The sequence below is a fragment of the Sapajus apella genome, unplaced genomic scaffold (assembly GCF_009761245.1).
Source record: "Sapajus apella isolate SASKATOON/1434 unplaced genomic scaffold, GSC_monkey_1.0 scaffold8, whole genome shotgun sequence".
NCBI lineage: Eukaryota > Metazoa > Chordata > Mammalia > Primates > Cebidae > Sapajus > Sapajus apella.
In genome coordinates this window covers 29174257-29193921 of record NW_022436948.1, presented here as the reverse complement: position 1 = coordinate 29193921, position 19665 = coordinate 29174257, and the positions used below count along the sequence as shown (strand labels likewise).

Genomic DNA, 19665 nt, shown 5'->3' with positions numbered 1-19665 from the left:
GACTAGATTTTTAGCTAGTATTTTTATGCATTTGTATCTTGAACTTAGGACAAATAGTTAGAACTGGAACTTCTGGATATAAAAGTGTGTATATTTTAAACTTTGTGTTTTATGTTATTGCCCTCCAAAAATGTACTTATTTACACTCTTGCACACATGCATGGTTAGCATATTCATAAACTAAATCTTGACAAGATACACCAATACCGATCTTCTTATTAAAAATACTTGTATGTGTGAGGTGGGATTGCAGGCAACTTCATTTTTATAATAATGATAGAAGACTTGCTTACTATTTGGGGATCTTTTGACCTACTCATTTATGATTTACTCATTTTACATGTAATTGTTAACCATCCACTAATGCAAAGCACAGGACCAGGGGCTTTCAGAAAGCAAATGGTAATAGAAGATTCGGTCCTGTTTGGCCAGGGCAATAATTACAAAGCTATATGTAGTACACAATCACAATGCAATATAAACACAGGTACAGGAGTGCTCTATATGTACGAGCATTAGAGAGGAGTGCACTATATGTAGGGCATTAGAGATGTCCTTATGTGACTAAAGTGAAAAATCTGTGAACACTTTCCATTGGAAATTTTCTGGTAAAAAAGTAAAAATCCTTATACTTTATTTTATTGTTTATTATATAGAATAGGGCATCCATCATAAATAAAAGTTTGGAGGTAAAGTTAAAAAGAAATCTGAAGAAATTAAATTATATGAGGGGAAACAACTATGACTATAGATGTTAAATACATATTGATAAATACATAAAGTAAAATGCCTGCATGCTTTCTCTACTTTGTCTGTGTGGACAGCTAGCATAGCTTTTCTTTAAAGCTGTATGTTTGTTGAATCTAGATGCAAATCATATGGCAAGTGGGTTGGAAACTCCAGGTACACATGTCAGGGGCTAGGGCACCAGGCTATGCTGGCACGCTCTTGGGCCAACTGCTGGACTGCTGCTTGGCATAACTACAAATCTCCCCTGCTGACAGCTTGTGTTCCAGGCTCCTGGCTGTGGCCCACCATTTGCCCTGCATCGATTTGGGCAGGCAGGCAGGCAGGCAGGCAGGCAGGAAGGCACAACTGGGGAATGGTTGAGCAACGAGGGGTTGCTGTGACCACAGCTGGTATCAACATTCTGGCACACAACCCACCCCTTCCCCTTCCTCCTCATTTGGCACTGTAACCAGAGTTTGCAGGTACCTCAAATGCATTGTATACAGATTCTGCAAAGTTTGCTTATTCTGTTACTTTTTTTTTTTTTTTTCAATTTTAAATTTAATTATCCCTGTACTCTAGAGAAAACAAGATATTTCCATCACCCATTTTCCCCAAGGGCATTAGTACATATTCTCATAGACAGAATTATAAGACACAGCTAAGTGCTTCTAAATGTGGAAAATGAGGAGCAAGTGCAGAATAAAGAGAAAATGTTTACTATACACAACAGTAAACTATCTTATTATTCTAAAGAGGCACCTCAGAGTAAGGCAAAGGGGACTTGAAGATTGAGTTTATGGAACAAACACACACACACACACACACACACACACTCTCTCTCTCTCTCTCTCTCTCTCTCTCTCTCTCTCCCCCCCTCCCCCATCTGTCTCTGTTCTCTTTTTTATTTGGGAGTATTTACTCCCAAAGCAAACAAAACATTTTTAAATTCATATGATAAATAGAAAAACCCCAAAGTGTACAAAATAAACGGATCCTGCTCTCTTGTCCCTTCAAGAGCTGCATCTCACCCCAATTTTTCTTCTCTCTATAACCTTACCTAGATTCCCAGTTGAGGGAACTGATAACCTAATTCCTTTCAGTTCTAATGTAACACAGGACAAATTCCAAATATCTATGCTGGTCTTGCTGGGATTGCAGAACCCCATTGTGGTTATCTTCCTCTAGAGGTAATCCTGTGACCAGCTCTACCACCACATGCCAGCCCTTTTATCAGCTTGTTGGAGAAGCATCTTTGCCTCCTGCCAGGCAGTGACCTAGATACCATCTCACACCAGTTAGAATGGCGATCATTAAAAAATCAGGAGACAACAGATGTTGGAGAGGATGTGAAGAAATAGGAACACTTTTACACTGTTAGTGGGAGTGTAAATTAGTTCAACCATTGTGGAAGACAGTGTGGCAATTCCTTAAGGATCTGGAATCAGAAATACCATTTGACTCAGCAGTCTCATTACTGGGTATATACCCAAAGGATTATAAATTATTATATTATAAAGACACATGCACACATATATGTTTATTGCAGCATTGTTTACAATAGCAAAGACTTGGAATCAACCCAAATGCCCATCAATATAGACTGAATAAAGAAAATGTGGCACATATACACTATGGAATACCATGTAGCCATAAAAAGACTAAGTTCATGTCCTTTGCAGGAACATGGATGAAGCTGGAAACCATCATACTCGGCAAACTAACATAGGAACAGAAAACCAAACACTGCATGTTCTCACTCATAAGTGGGAGTTGAACAATGAGAACACATGGACACAGGGAGGAGAACATCACACACAGGGCCTCTCAGGGGTGGGAGGGGGGTGGGAAGGGATAGCATTAGGAGAAATACCTAATGTAGATGAAGGGTTGATGGGTGCATCAAACCACCATGGTATGTGTATACCTATGTAAGAAACCTGCACGTTCTGCACATGTATCCCAGAACTTAAAATATAATAATTAAAAAAAAGTGTAATCCAATTTACAGTTGCAAGGTCAAAGTGGGTACAATGCTATCTATCTTGGGCTAAGAAGAGAAAAGGAATTTTTTTTTTTTTTTTTTGCTTTAAATCTTAGAAGTCTGTTTTTTCCATGTTTTGTACCCCATTCTCTTGGTCCTTCTAGATATATTCAAGTCTCACATAGGACTTGTCTTTTCTACATTATCTCAAAATTGTAGCCCTTATCCCCAAGACATGTACCCATTTTCCTCAACTTGTATATTGAATGATTAGCAAAGCAAACCTTTTTAAGTTCTCAATCTAACAATGAAACACCGAACTAGGAATTTATTGCCATTCCTCAAACTGACATTATACAATGATCAAAATAAAATGCATACATAATATCCTAGAAAATTTGCATGCCCCATTCTTAAAAAGAAGCTAACTAACTATTTTTAACCTGTAACAAGCATTTGTTTTTAAATGTCTCAGTTTTATATAACCATATTCAAGGTCTTTATCATTCAAGATACATGAAGGTTGTGCATTTAATCTTTAGCATGGTTGAAGGAGATATGATTCACAGAGTAGAAAATAGATAAAAATAAGCATGCAGCCAGCATGGTGCCAAATCATCAGAACTCACCATCTTATCAAAAAATGGAAGTCATTCTTCTTTATTTCTTGAGCAAAGCAGTTTTATATAAGATAAATAGCTTTCAGTCAGAATAGCCTAACATGCAGTATGCATCTTTTTGACATGTATATTCTAATACGACTTTAGACCATAAGATTAAAATAAGAAAAATCTCAGGGTAATGTGTTGACAAGAAGCACTGGTTGAATCTGTATTTTTTTTTTTTTTTCAATTTTTCATCTTCCAGAATTTGGCTGTGTGTATGTTTGTACCTTACTGGCTATCATTAAGTGATCAACTTCTAGTGACCTTCAAGTATCAAGTATCATTTTCTAAAGTTTTATACAGGGGAATAATGTCTGGGAATTGTAAAGATAGGTTATACTATCTTTACAAGCCTGATTGGGGTAGCCAGTTTTCTGTGAATCTGCATGTATTATTTCATCTTCAGTTTATACTTACAAATACAGAGAACCATCTCAGATACTAAAAGTGCTGAATATTTTTTCAAGCTATTATAACATTTTGAAAGAGTACTTAAACACGTACAATATGTGACTATATAATAATGAATGAATTTTCCCGTGTGGCATGAAGGCTTATTATCTTAAAGCCACATTCTGTGTTGTTCTACAGAAGCCATGTGTGACATTTCTCACTAATGGCTTATGTTCTTACTAAACATTTGTCTCTTAACTCCCTCAGTCTTTGGGAATGCCAGCATCCACTTGCATGTAAATTAATAGCTTTGCAGAATGGAAATGAGGTACCCAGAAAAGTCCCTTCATTTCTTGAGTCTGATAAGGAAATACGTTTCTTTCTAATTATATATTTGACCAGAGTTATTGTTTTCAGATTTATATGAAAATACTTATTTTATGGGAAAGCATGCTTTTATGATCTCAGTAATAAAACTGGGGCTTGTTTTTACTGATTATGCTGTTTATATTTAACTGTAATTATCAGCTGGGGAGAAGAATAGGTGTGCACACTTACTTTCTTCATCAGGGAGGTTTTCAGCAGCTGATAGTAACCTCCTTCTGTCTTCTGGGTTTTCAATATTTAATTCAATGAGATGACTCTCTTTTATATCCTTTAAATCTTCTAGAGTCTCATAACCATTGAGCAAAAGTGTTGAGGTATATTCCTGTGGGACAAAAAATACAAATAATGCAAATTAGTCAGATTCAAATATTTTATGTTTAGTTCTCTTTAAAGAAAGTGTAGAGATGCATATGGAAACCAAAGGTACCAGTAGAACTTATGCTTAACTTTACTTGTATTAGTTTTTGACATATGAACTCCAGGGCTCTTAAATGATTATGTTGTTTAATTCTCACCTTTCGTATGGCCAAGTGTAAAGAAGAAATCATTACCTTAAGTATCCAATTCCAAATAATGGATAAATTAAATAGTTGGATCATGCATCCATTTGGCATTTTTTCACTTCTCAACCAACTAAATTGATGGAACTAGCATTACTTTAAGGCTATCAGTGAAATGCCTCTAGCAGACTAGCATGCTACAGTAATATTTCAGAATCTATATCTCTTCTTGTTTGCATAATCGCAAAAACTTCTACTCTCAAAACCTTGGGGTAGGTTAAAAAATGAGTTTGAAACAGATGTAATTCTACATTAAAAATTTGTTGTAGCATTTTGGTTGAAAGGCATTATATAAACCAAAGGAATTCTAGACTTTCTATTTAATTGAAAGCTTTTATTAAGCATAGAAGCACCATAGTTGGGTGAAAGAATTGTTTTCTCAGAATGTATATTTTGCCCATCATTTGCATCATTATATATTAGTTTAAAATTCAGAGGTTTCTGATTTCAAATATTAAGTGGAGTGCTTTTTCAACTTCCTTAAAGATTTCTCCCAGTTTACTTCATCTAATTTCAATATCCTTATTTTAATTCTAAAATAGAATAAGAGGAAGTCTAAAAGTTTTAAGTAATCAGGAAGAACTTATGACCAGCCCTTTTTAACAAAAAAATAAAAGGAAGGAAAACAAGAGGAGTGACAACTCTTTCTTTAAAAAAGTATATTCTTGGCACTGAATTAGAATAGAGAATACAAGAATTCCTGTTGTGACATAGAACCATTTAACTCTTCTTGGGCAAGTTATTTCAGTCTCTTAGCCCTTGGTTTTCACACAGGTCACAGAACAAACAAGAGGCAGAGGCAAGATGCCAACCTGTACATTCTCTAAGGAATATCTCATTTGGGGTGTACCAATAGCAATACAGGAGAGCTTAGAGGCTGTGTTTATAGACAGAAACATAACTAGATAATTCAGAAAAAAAAACAATTAAGAAAAGTGTAATTGACTATTGTCTTGATGAATTTTGAAAACTATCAAAGTACTGCTCAGTTGATTTTAGAAATAGATTAAAAAACTGTAAATTGATTGATACTAGGTGTATTTTCTGTACATGCCATTTAACAAGAGAATTTTGCTAATATAACAAGAAAATAATAATTGGGTTATAGATACAGACAACACACTTAACACAACCATTATGGGGCTTGATGATCACTATTTCCTTCAAATTACTTTTAAAATGATTATATTCAGTTATCTTCTCTCAACTTGATTTTGATCTCTGCTTTGTAAAGAATACAATTCTCTTTTCATTTTTCCTTTCACTTTTTTAGACTTATTTTTATTCCTTATACTTTCTTTATCATTCTAATTTAGACATTTTCTTAGGGCCTTTTGTTCTTCTAAGGTATTTTTATTTTTCACTGCACTTTCTCAACATTAATCTCTATTGTCACTGCTAAATACTATTAAGGTTTAGTCCAAGGGATATTATACCAAGACTTGTCCTTGCATAATAAAAGTAATAAAGGAGAAATAAGAGCTCTTCTAGGAAAACAGGTTTTCCTTTGCTTGTAAGACTTGTATTTTTAAACAGCACAACACAAATACTGATCCATGCTCCTCAATTTTTCCATTTACATGCCACCAAAAGCAAACAGATCATAGATTTGCTCACCTGAAGATGAATCCTCTCTAGGAACTCCTGCAGAGTTTTGGATTTTTCACTGTTACTCCTTCGGTTTGCCTTTATTTTCTTGGGGGCTGCTTCCTCTTCTGAGATGACATCCACATAAATGAATTTGAAGTTTCCGACTTTATTGTTCAGCATTCCTGTCCACATCCCCATTGGTGTTTTGCAGATAATGTCTATGATGTCTCCTTTCTAAGGAAAAAGAAATCCATACAGATTAGGTTTCGGAGAACTATGATGCTATAAAAATTGATAGAAAGAATGAAATCATAGAAAACTAGAATAATGAGGACATTATGCTAAAGGGGTTCAGATATAATAGAAATAAATCTAAACATCCACTTCTCTCAAAAGTTCAGGCTGATGATATGGTGGGTTATGCTTATAATCCCAGAAGTTTGGGAGGCCAAGGCAGGAGGATTGCTTGAGGCCAGGAGTTTAAGATCAGCCTGGGTGCCAAAGTGAGATCTCATCTCTACAAAAATAATTTTTTTTTTAATTAGCCTGGAATGGTAGCATGTGCCTGTAGGCCAAAGTGGGAGGAGTTCAAGGCTACAGTGAGCTGTGAATGTGTCACTGCACTCTAGCCTGGGCAACAGAGTGAGATCCCGTCTTAAAAAATAAATTCAAAGAAGTTATTTACTAGGTATAAGGAAGAAAACTTAAACATTCTTGACAAAAAGCCCTCACACAGTTTGATGACATGTTTATGCTTCTGTTATCATATCAATTTGTCAACTTATAACTGTAGAACATAGTGTAATTTACAAAACACTTTTGCCTACTCTATTTTTGCTCATAACACATCACTTAGATACATAAGGGAGGTATCGTCATTACTAATTTAAATATTACAGAAAAGGAAACAGATATATTAAATGACTTCCCAAGAGCTTAAAGGAAGTTAATGACAGAACCAGGACTCAAGTCTAAGTTACCTGAACTAAAAAATGATGCCCTTATTATTTGTACTTTCAAAGCAATGTATATGTAACAAAGCTCAAATCACCATTCCTGGAGGTACTCCCCAGCTGGGGACGGAGATGAAGGAGAAGTCTGTTACTCTATGTGTTTCTAGTGCATCTGAAAAATTTATCTACAGTATAAGATAAACCCATCTCCAGTATTTCATCTATCTAAATAAATTGTACCGAAGTCATATAAAAGTATGTGTACAGTAAGTTTAAATTATGCTAAATAATTCTTGTTAAGGTATTCATGCCCTCCTTTTATTAAGAGGAGATAACATTTAGATTGAGCTCACAGCAAAGTTTTAATTGAAGTATGAATGAATCACATTGGTATGGACAAACCAATTGGTCTTTTTCTTTACTCACATCTAAGGTGATAATTAACTATAAGCTGCTAGTTATTGGCAAAAGTAGAATACTTCATGGGGATATTTATTTGTAAACAAAATTTATTTCTATGCAAATATGATGCCTAGGTTTAAGAGTCATAGTTCCTCCTTTGAGACAAAAGTTTCTGCCCCAGAGAGGACTTTACGGATTCTAATATTTTTGCCCATTTTTAACGTCTACCCTCAAACAAACTAAGCATCAAGTCTGCTACTAAAAATATTTTTCTTGCTGCTCTAGGAATGTGTGTTCTTCCATCTAAAAAACAGATTTTACTTGTAATGGTATAATTCACTGTGACTGAACTATCTGGTCTTTCTACTTTGTGATCATCTGCCTGTCTAGTCTTGTGATCCATTAAGCTAGGTCTTTCTGCCTTTAAGGAAAGGGAATAAAATCATAGGCTGGATGGCATCAGCTAGGGAGACTGGGAAGCTCTCCCAAAGCTCTAGAAAGTTTCTAGGCATGGAAACCCTTTATCGCATCCTTCCTATTATATTTGAGACTTGTAAATTTGCAAATTATTCTTTAAACATATATACCTGCACATTCCAGGAAAGCCCACAGTTCATCAAGCAAAGACTCAGTTTCGTTTTGGATAAAACCCTTGATGGAAATAATAGTATTTCAATCTTCATGGGTAACTGGGGAATTGTTATTGTATCCTGTAAGAGCTTCACAAAAACTCACCTGAGGCAGCAGCAGCAGTGGCACCCTGGCATGGTATTGTAGGGAAGTTGAAAGGCTATCCTGAGTCAAACTGTGCTGTGTTTATTTCCTTCTATTTCTCTCTTCCACAATGGTTACTAGATTACAATATCATTTCCCCAAGACTTGAACTTAGAAATCAGATCATTCCATATACATGACTAAGGAGCTTACAGTACATGTTTTATTCTCCAGTTAAGCTTACTGTGATTTGATAGTATGGAAGGGATCAAGACCTTAACTGTTAAATAATAATATAAATACTCCATAATATATCATAATTATTAGTTAACATTGGTTAAGTGTTAACAATATAGAAAATTCATACTTTATGTCCTTTGACTTTTAGCACTTTGTGATACTAGAAAGAATTAATTTAACATCTATGAATTCTTTTAGCACAAAGCCGTCTTCTCTTTGTGCTATTGTAATCGACTGTTCCCCTTGAGTGTAAGCAGGACTATGAAAACTGCTTACATGGATTTCATAATCATGATTATGTTACCCTTACATGATAGGAGGGACTTTGCAGATCCAATTATTGTACTAAATTATTTGATATTGAGTTAACTGAAAGGAAAATTATCTTGGTGGGTCTGACAAATCAGGTAGGATCACTTAAAAAGAAAGAATATTAAAGCCTGAGTGAGCTTTTTCCTGCTTACCCTGAAAAAGCAAACTGCCAGATTGTAAAGAAGGCCCTAGCTGGTGGAATCTAGGGGCTGAGAATGGCCTCCAGTTGATATCCAGCAAGAAAATGGTGTCCTCAGTCCTATGACCACAAAGAACTGAATTCTGCCAATAGCCAGCGAACTCAGAAGAGGACCCTGAGCCTCAGGTGAGATCACAGCCTGCTTAGAACTCAGTTGAGCCATGTGCACAATTATGACCTACAGAAACTGTGAGAAACACATTTGTGTTGTTTGATGCCTCTGAGATTAGGGCAATGTGTTACACAGCATTAGGAAATGAATACAGAGGAAAAGAGTAAGAAGAGGGAATTCAGGAGGAAATACCAATGGGAGAAAGGTCTCTGGTTACTCATAACAATCAACTTAAAAAGTACTAGACTTTTCTGGGGCATCACAGCAGACAAGAGGCAGGACTGGATTGCAGCTCCAACTTGGGCAGACAGAATAATGAGTGGAAGCTCGCATAATGAATTTTTGCTCCAGAACAATTACAGAAATAAATCAGGAAACTTGAGAGGACCTACAGAGCCCATGAAAGAAGTGGATTCCTCCTTCAGTACATGGAAGACAACCCAAATATTGTGCTGGTATCCATAGTGGAGAGACCCACAGACAGTTCACATCATAGAACTCTGTGCAGACAACCCCCAGTACCAGCCTGGAGCCTGCTAGACTTGCTGGGTGGCTAGATCCAGAAGAGAGGTAACAAAGCCTCCAAGAAGTTTGGGATTATGTTAAACTACCAAAAATAAGAATAATCAGTGTTCCTGAGGAAAAAGAGAAATTTAAAAATTTGGAAAACATATTTGGGAAAATAATTAAGGAAAACTTCCTTGGCCTTGCTAGAGTCTAAATGGACACCAAAAGTAAGCAGGAATAGCTATTCTTATATCAGACAAAACAAACTTTAAAGCATCAGCAGTTAAACAAGACAAAGAGGGACATTATATAATGATAAAAGGCCTTGTCTAACAGGAAAATATCACAATCTTAACCATGTATGCACCTAACACTGGAGCTCCCAAATTTATAAAGCAATTACTAATGGACCTAAGAAATGAGATAGACAGCAACACAATAATAGTGGGGGACTTGATGGCCTAGACAAATCATCAGACAGAAAGTCAACAAAGAAACAATGGATTTAAATTATGCCCTGGAACAAATGGACTTAACGGATATATACAGAACGTTCCATCCAACAACTGAAGAATATACATTCTATTCAATGGCACATGGAACTTTTTCCAAGTTAGATGCTATGATAGGCCACAAAATGAGCCTCAATAAATCAAAAAAATTGAAGTTATATCAGTCACTGTCTCAGACCACAGTGGAATAAAACTGGAAATCAGCTCCAAAAGGAATCTTCGAAACCATGCAAATACATGGAAATTAAATAACCTGCTCCTGAATAATCATTGGGTCAAAAATGAACTCAAGATGGAAATTAAAATATTCTTCAAACTGAACAACAATAGTGACACAACCTATCAAAACCTCTGTGACACAGCAAAGGCAGTGCCAAGAGGAAAGTTCATAGCCTTAAACACCTACATCAAAAAGTCTGAAAGAACCCAAACAGTCTACGGTCATACCACAAGGAACTAGAGAAACAAGAACAAACCCAACCCCAAAACAGCAGAAGAAAGGAAATAACCAAGATCAGAGCAGAACAAAATAAAATGGAAACAGAAACAATTCAAAAGATAAAAGAAACAAAAAGATGCTTTTTTGAAAAGATAAATAGAATTAATAGACCATTAGCAAGATTAACCAAGAAAAGAAAAGAGAAATTTCAAATAAGCTCAATAAGAAATGAAACAGAAGCTATTATAACTGACACTACAGAAATACAAAAGATCATTCAGGGCTACTACAAACACCTTTACATGCATAAACTAGAAGAGATGGCTAAATTCCTGGAAAAATACAAGCCCCCTAGCTTAAAAAAAAAAAAAAAAAAGTTAGATACTTGGAGCAGACCAATAATAATCAGTGAGATTGAAATGATAATTTAAAAATTACCAATAAAAAAAAAAGTTGAGAACCAGACTGATTCACAGCAGAATTCTACCAGACAAAGAAGAATTGGTACCAATCCTATTGACACTAACCCACAAGATAGAGAAAGAAGGAACCCTCCCTAAATCATTCTATGAAGCCAGTATCACCCTAGTACCAAAACCAGGAAAGGACATAACCAAAAAAGAAAGCAACAGGCTAAAATTCTTAACAAAATACTTGCTAACCATAATTCAACAACATATCAAAAAGATAATCTACCACGATCAAGTGGGTTTAATATCAGGGATGCAGGGATGGGCTAACATACGCACATCAATAAACATGATACACCATATAAACAGAATTACAAAAAAAAACAAAAAACAAACAAACAAAAAACATAATCATCTCAATAGATGCAGAAAAAGCACTTGACAAAATCCAGCATCTCTTTATGATTAAAATTCTCAGCAAAATTAGCAGACAAGGTACATGCCCCAATATAATAAAAGGCATCTATGACAAACCCACAGTCAGCATAATACTGAATGAGGAAAAGGTGAAAGCATTCCCTTTGAGAACTAGAACAAGGAAAGGATGCCCACTCTCACCATTCCTCTTCAACACAGTACTAGAAGTCCTAGCCAGAGCAATCAGACAAGAGAAAAAAAAGGGCATCTAAATGACTAAAAAGGAAGTCAAACTGTCACTGTTTGCTGATGATCTGATCATTTACCTAGAAAACCCTAAAGACTCTTCCATGAAGCTCCTAGAACTGATAAAAGAATTCAGCAGAGTTTCTGAATACAAAATTAATGTACAAAAATCTGTAGCTTTTCTATACACCAGGAGCAACCAAGCTAATAATCAATTCAAGAACTCAACCCCTTTTACAATAGCTGCAAAATAAAAAAAATAAAAGAAAAACATTGAAATATACCTAACCAAGGAAAGACCTCTACAAGGAAAACTACAAAACACTGCTGAAAGAAATCATAGACAGCACAAACAAATGGAAACATATTCCATGCCTATGGATGTGTAGAATCAATATTGTAAAAATGACTGTACTGCCAAAAGCAATCTACAAATTCAACACAATTCCCATCAAAATACCACCATCATTCTTCACAGAATTAAAAAAAAAAATCCTAAAATTCATATGAAACAAAAGAAAGGGCTTCCATAGCCAAAGCAAACTTAATTAAGCAAAAATAACAAATCTGGAGGCATCACATTACCTAATTTCAAACTATACTATAAGGCCATAGTCACCAAAACAACATGGTACTAGTATAAAAAATAGGCACATAGAACAATGGAACAGAATAGAGAACCCAGAAATAAACCCGAATACTTACAGCCAACTGATTTTTGACAAAGCAAGCAAAAACATAAAGTAAGGAAAGGACACCCTTTTCAACAAATGGTGCTGGGATATTTGGCTAGCCACATGTAGGGTAATAAAACTGAATCCTCAACTCTCACCTTATACAAAAATCAACTCAAGATGGATTAAAGACTTAAATCTAAGTCCTGAAACTATAAAACTTCCAGAAGATAACATTGGAAAAACCTTTCCAGACATTGGCTTAGGCAAAGATTTCATGACCAAGAACCCAAAAAGAAATGCAATAAAAACAATGATAAATTGCTGGGACTTCATCAAACTAAAGAGCTTTTGCATGGCAAAATGAACAGTCAGCAGAGGTAAAAGACAACCCAGAGAGTGGGAAAAAATCTTTACAATCTCTACATCTGATAAAGGACTAATATCCAAAATCTACAATGAACTCAGATCAACAAGAAAAAAAACAAAACAATCCCATCAAAATTGGGCTGAGGACATAAACAGACAATTCTCAAAAGAAGATATACAAATGGCCAACAAACATGAAAAAATGCACACCATCTCTAATGATTGGGAAAGGCAAATCAAAACCACAATGCAAAGCCACCTTTGCAAGAATGGCCGTAATCAGAAAAATTAAAAAAAAAAAATTGTTGGCATGGATGTAGTGAAATGGGAACACTTCTACACAGCTGGTGGGAATATAAACTAGTACAACCCTATGGAAAACAGTGTAGAAATTCCTTAAAGAACTAAAAGTAGAACTACCATTTGATTCAGCAATTCCACTGCTGAGTACCCAGAGGAAAAGAAGTCATTATATGAAAAATATACTTGCACACACATGTTTATAGCAACACAATTTGCAATTGCAAAAATGTGAAACCAGCCTAAATGCCCATCAGTCAATGAGTAGATAAAGAAACAGTGAGATATATATATATATATATATATATATATATATATATATATATGATGAAATACTACTCAGCCATAAAAAGGAATGAATTAATGGCATTTGCAGTGACCTGGATGAAACTGCTCACTATTATTCTAAGTGAAGTAACTCAGGAATGGAAAACCAAACCTCGTATGTTCTTATTCATAAGCAGGAGGTAAGCTATGAAGATGCGAAAGTATAGGAATGACATAATGGACTTTGAGGACCCAGGGGGAAAAAGTGGGAAGGCGGTGAGGGATAAAAGACTACAAATATAGTGCAGTGTATACTGCTTGGGTGATGAGTGCACCAAAATCTCACAAATAACTACTAAAGAAGTTACTCATGTAACCAAGCACTACCTGTTACCCAATAGCCTATGAAAATAAAAATAAAAACAAAAATAAAAAGTACTGGGGTTGCCTTACGAAGCCTCGTTCCCAAGGCCTTTGCTCTGCTACATTCTTGCCTGACATTTGCACCTCCTCTCCTTCTCTTTGGTTTTGTTGTTTTTATTTCTGCAAGTATCAGGCAGAGTTGAACACCTTCAGCAACTGTGAGGCTTTGGTTTTCATGAAAATGGAGAGAATCCCTTCCTCCCTGATAGATTTTGAACCTGAATTGTCTACATAGTAACAAATTATGCCATTAGCCTGAACAGACTGCTACCCCGGCTCCACCTCACTTACTTCATTCAAATTCTTAGTGCTGTAAGCCAGTCTCCACTTCTATTGTTGGGAAGAACATACTCACACCCTGTCTTCCCATTGCTTATACTCGTTTGTAACAGATCATATAACCAGCATTTGACAAACCATTCAGAAGGTGGGATATGGTGTCCTCTCACCTTGATTTTGAGGGAGTCAGTGTCATAGGGACTTGGTGTGAAATCCGTATGCACTCTGGCACGGCCGCAGAATGGTCCTGAATAGGGGCCATCATCATCCAGTCGAAAGCTGTCACGGTTACTTGTACCATCTGAACAGCTTGTTATGCCACCTGATGAAGCAGAAGTTCACAGCTGTCACTGAAGACTTCCAACATTCTGAACCATCATTTGGACACAACTAAGTATTGATAATGCTGGAACACTGGATGCCAGGCTCATGAGGAGGTTCTAATGGACTCATCCTGGTTATGGTCTCCCAGTTGCTCTCCATCAGTGAGCTTTGTTCTCTGAGCATTTCTAACCTTTTTCCTGCCAATCTGGCCAGTCTCTACTCCACTACTAACCCAAGTACCCTCTCACTTCATTCTCCATAATCTGATCCAATACACAATATACTAAGCGTTGGACACTTGCCAAAGACGAGGAAGGTACAGGTACAACCACTGACCAAGCCAGGTAATTAATTTTGTACGTGCAGACAAAGACAGAAACTGATAGCAAGTTTGAATTTTGTGTGCTATTGATCATGAATGCTCAAAGCATGACATTACAAAGTTTCCTACAACTTATCACAAACCTTTTCGGCCAGAGTTCCCACTGTGTACCAAAGGCCATTTTGAGTCAGTATTTCTGCCATAACAGGTGGCACTTTTGCTTGTTGTATGAGTGTAAAAGAAAGAGGAAGTGTGTCCAAATGTCTGCACCCCCAAGTGGTTTGAAACTTCGAAACTGGGCCTTTAAAACTGCTCTGAACTTCAAGGAAACGAGAAAAGAAATATTTTGCCATCTGCCTGGGAACAAGAATGGCTCCCAGTGGAAGTAACTCTCCTCCCCTACCTTCATACTCAGTCATCACTTCTTCCTTGATCTGGCCTTTCATTATTCTGTTCAAAGAGGGAATAGCCCAGGTTTCACTACCATGCAATGTGGAAATAAGGTAAAGACCCTTCAAGATGCTCCACATTGTATGTGAACTGGTGTAAAACACAGGTGAGTTGCATCTAATCACATAAATTAAGTGGTATATGCTAATAGTAAAATGGGCCACCATCTCTTCACACCCTCCATTCTGTGACAACTCCAGACCAGGGATTTTCACAGTCCATTCTAGTTAATAAAATTCTCCCCACATTCAGCATCACAATATAGTTTTAAAACTTCCAGCAGAAATGAATACTAATGAGATCTGAATTTCACACATGCAAAAAAATACGCTTTAAAAATGTTTTTGTTAGCTTTTGTCACAAAATAACTATTCTACAGCAAATAGGAAAATAGGAATAAAACTCAGGATATTTGAAACATCTGGTCCTTGCCATACATCTTCAAATAACACAAGCAGTCAATTTAAAAGGAAATGGAAAATAAACTTTGCAAAAACATTTAAAAGCTCTGAAAAGATTAGCGAGATATATAACAGTCTACATATAAAAATTCATAAGGAACCCTGAAATATCAGTCATTTCATCCAAATATTGTAGCTGAAAAAATGGCTAAATCCTGAGTGATTTATTTCTTAGAAAATTATTAATGTTCATTAGAAAATCCTTGTTTGTCAGTTATGGATCCCTTTTTGCCACCTAATTGGTGACATTCCTACCATTTATTATTTGCATATTGCTTCGCTCTTTACTCATTAATTCTGGGTTAAAATCTAAAAGGTAAATGTCAGTAAAAGTAAATTGATGCAAATGTGCTACATTTTTTCAGAGTACTTCCGGAAAAAAGAAAAGCGGTGGGGGGAGAAAGAGAGAGGGGGATGCAGGGAAGAGGGCGGGAGAAAGAAAGGGACAGAGAACAGAACAGAAAATAAATTTCATTTATCTGAATACTTTAAGTAATTTTAAAATATTTTGACTCAAGATAAAGCTGGCTCACTCCAACGAAGATTTTTATTTTAGAGATGCAGATTGAATCACCTAATACGACTTTTTACACTGTTGTTGACTACAGTGTTAAAAGTTTTAACACAATATATAACTGTGTCAAATAGATTATGTATTATTTAAACAATAGCAGCTCTATATAGATTTAATAGATCTTACAATATTTTACTATTTCTCTTATCAAGCAGCTGGAACCTTGTTGCTAATTTAACTTGTTGTTTTTAATGAATTAAACCCAGACCTCACACCCAGGATCTTGTCCTTGATTCGTTAACCTTACTTGATGAGCTCTGTCCACTGTAGAGACTATCCATGGAGTCACTGGCTTTGAGGGACACCTTCTCTGTGTGGGTCCCAATCACAGGGTCACTGTTCCTATATGGAAGGACATCCTCTCCATGTTCTTCATCCTTCAGAAAAACAAACCAGAGGTTAAGTACAGAGAGAAGATTTCCATGAAGATGTTCATTGTGTACATTGATTTAATAGACAAGGCATATTTTAGCAATGAAATACTTAATACATAAGGATAAAATATGATAGTAGTTGATCTTCAGTTCAATTTCTAGCAAAACCTTTTCAATATACTTGAAAAAATTCTTCAGATGACACACTCCTTTTTCTAGAATTCAGTTGAAGTTATAATGGCTCACTTTTACAAACCAGGATGAATATCATATCAATACTATTTAATCAAAAATGTTAGATTTATTAACATCTATGGTTTATCTTTTAAGACACATTTACTTCTTCATGTTGTCCTTATCCTCTATTTACCACCATTACTAATCCACTGATCCTATAAGCTTCAACTCTGCATGGTTGTTTCATGTGAATTATTTGCACCCTACCAGATCACTAGATATGAATAAAACATGTACATTTTGCAATTCTAAAGCAAAGCTTATCTAAGAAGCTTTACACATCTAATACCGTGCTTGCTAGTCAAGTGAAAAGCAAACCTTGCATAAAATTAGAAAAGACAGACAATTTCAAAACAAATTATATTTTCTTGAAAACATCTCCAGTGTTTTCCATATTTCAATAGTTTGGATTAAACTTATGAATTTCTTAATAATTATCAGAATGTAATTCAACATTCTTTGTGTGCATTTCTAAATGTTGATAAAACTTGACAATATACATATACTAGACACTCAGTTGTATTCTCTGCTTTTATCCATTCAACACAAGTTTATAGAACACCTACTAGCTCCTGGGCAATGTTCTGGGAACTCGGAATTATCACAGTAAACAAGATAACAGGGTGCTTGTTATAATGAAGGATATTCTATTGTGTTAGCTGTGTGTGTTGTGCATCTGCGTGTCTGTGTGTGTAGAGTATTTGGGGAGGTGTGTATAAACAAAATAAGCAAGACAATTTCAGAAAATAATAAGTGTTAAGAAAGAAAACTGGGTGATGCGAGAGAATGTGTGGCTAAGGTTAAGGTTACAGGTTGGTTGCTTTAAACGGAGTGCCCTTCAAAGACCTCTGCCATACAGTAATGTATGCCCCCAATTATTGACCTAAATGAAAAGAAAATGCAACTTAGATGAAGCTTTGGAGACAGTTTTCTAAGCAAAAGGAACAGCAAGAGCAAAATAACTGAACTCAGAATTAGCTTGGGTTGTGCAGGGGAAAACAACAAGGCTAATGTGGTGAGAGAAAGGAGAATATTAGTGCGTAAGTTTAGGGAAGTAGACTGGAGCCACATCAAGAAAAGCTTTTTAGACCACGTGTGGTGGCCATGTAAATGTGCCACTTAGATCTCTTACTGAGGGACCTTTCTTTACTAACAGCCCCAGGACTGCCCCTCTGTATCCACCACTCTGTTTGCAGTAAAGCCATATACCCTGCCAGTAACTGAAAATGTAGGGGTATTGTTTGAGCCCATCCTAGTGGAATGCAGGGCTCCTGTAATGGAAAGCTTTAGTATAAGAATCCTCCATCGATCTGACCAAAGCTTTCTCAGAATTCTGCTGAAGTATGAGACTCTCTCTACCTGATCCTTCTTCCTTTTCCCTGTCCTTTTACAGATGTCAGATTTGCATTGCAGTCTAAAGGCTTTCTCTTCTTTGGCCTTCCTAGCATTTCCCCCTATAAATCTCTCGTGTTTCTATTCCTTTCTTAGGATCTGCTTCTCAGAGGACTAGAATGAGCACACCAAGTAAAGGGGTGCATTATGAAGACACTGAAATTTCAACCATGACCACATTTCTACTTGTCAGAGATATTTTTGGCTTTCATATGGAGAATAAATTTTATGTGAGAAAGAATAAAAAGCATGGGAAGCAATCAGGGGATTATTATAGTAATCCAGGAAAGAATAGTTGGTTACTTAGTCTAAAGCAGGAATAGTTTACATGGAGAAATTAGAGAGTTTATATATACTTGATAATACAATTAAGATAATTTACTGATGAATTTGTGTGAAAAGTGAGAAAAAGAAGAAGTTTAGGGTGATTCTTAGATTTTCTTTTCTTTTTTCCTCTCTTATATTTTTGTTTTTATTTGTTTTGGAAATCAGTGTTGTCTGCTGCCACTGGGGAATACTGGATGAGAAAACCTTTTTTTTTTTTTTTTTTTTTTTGGTAAAAGCATAGAGAATTGATATATTAGCTTTGGATATATTACGTTTTGGATGTATACTGCACATCTAAATGAGAATATCAAATAAGAAATTGATTATGTAAATACAACAGATAAGTGAAGAGGTCATTGCTAGAGATATATTTGTTGAAGACAAAGTCATGAAGTAGATGAGCTGACTTAGGAGGAGAGGGTAAATTCAGTGGAGCAACCAGAAACAAGCCTCAGGAAGATCCACTGTTTCGAGGGATGAAAAAGAAAGCAGAGCCAAGAAAGGAAACTATGAGGAAGAATAAATGCCAGAAGTATGCCAAGTCAAAGAAGCCAAGAAAAGTGAATGTTTTATATGTAAGGATATCAGCACTTGGGTTGAATACAACTGAAAAGTAGTAAGGAGAAAGAAAAGTGACCACTGGATTTGACAATACAGATGTCACTACAGATGGTGACAGCTATTTTAATGGCATACTGGGGGCAGAGCCTTATTGAAGTGGGTTGAAAAAGAGAATGGACATAAGACATAAAAATCAATAAAGTAGAATTGAGAGCCCATAAATAAACCCACTTATTTATGATCTGTATATTTATGACAATATATTTATGGTCAATTGATTTTTAACAAGAGTGCCAAGACAATGAAATAGGAAAAGAATCATCTTTTCAACAAATAGTGTTAGGGCAGCTGTATATCTACTTGCAAGAGAATGAAGGTAGACTCTTCCTATATACCATACAGTCAAATTACCTTGAAATGAATCATACACCAAAATTTATGAGACTATTGACCTCTTAAAAGAAAACATAGGAATAATTATTTATTACATTAGATTAGACAACAGTTTCTTAAATATGTTACCAAAAGCACCAGTGACCACAAAAAGAAAACTGGAATAC

General features: G+C 35.8%; 1 protein-coding gene and 1 long non-coding RNA gene across 8 annotated transcripts in view; one reads left to right on the top strand and one right to left on the bottom strand.

The window, feature by feature from the left end:
• The window catches only part of LOC116550961 (SAM domain-containing protein SAMSN-1), a 147669-nt gene that overhangs the window by 6863 nt on the left and 121141 nt on the right, over positions 1-19665 (bottom strand). For all 4 annotated transcript variants that reach the window (XM_032277171.1, XM_032277168.1, XM_032277169.1 and 1 more), the window contains 4 exons: positions 16462-16591; positions 14254-14405; positions 6336-6542; positions 4330-4480 (listed from right to left, as the gene is read on the bottom strand). In XM_032277171.1, the coding sequence (XP_032133062.1) occupies positions 4330-4480; positions 6336-6542; positions 14254-14405; positions 16462-16591 (640 nt within the window). The remainder of the gene's footprint in view (positions 1-4329; positions 4481-6335; positions 6543-14253; positions 14406-16461; positions 16592-19665) is intronic.
• Positions 1-19665, top strand: part of LOC116550964 — a 198327-nt gene that overhangs the window by 109413 nt on the left and 69249 nt on the right. The window lies entirely within an intron of this gene.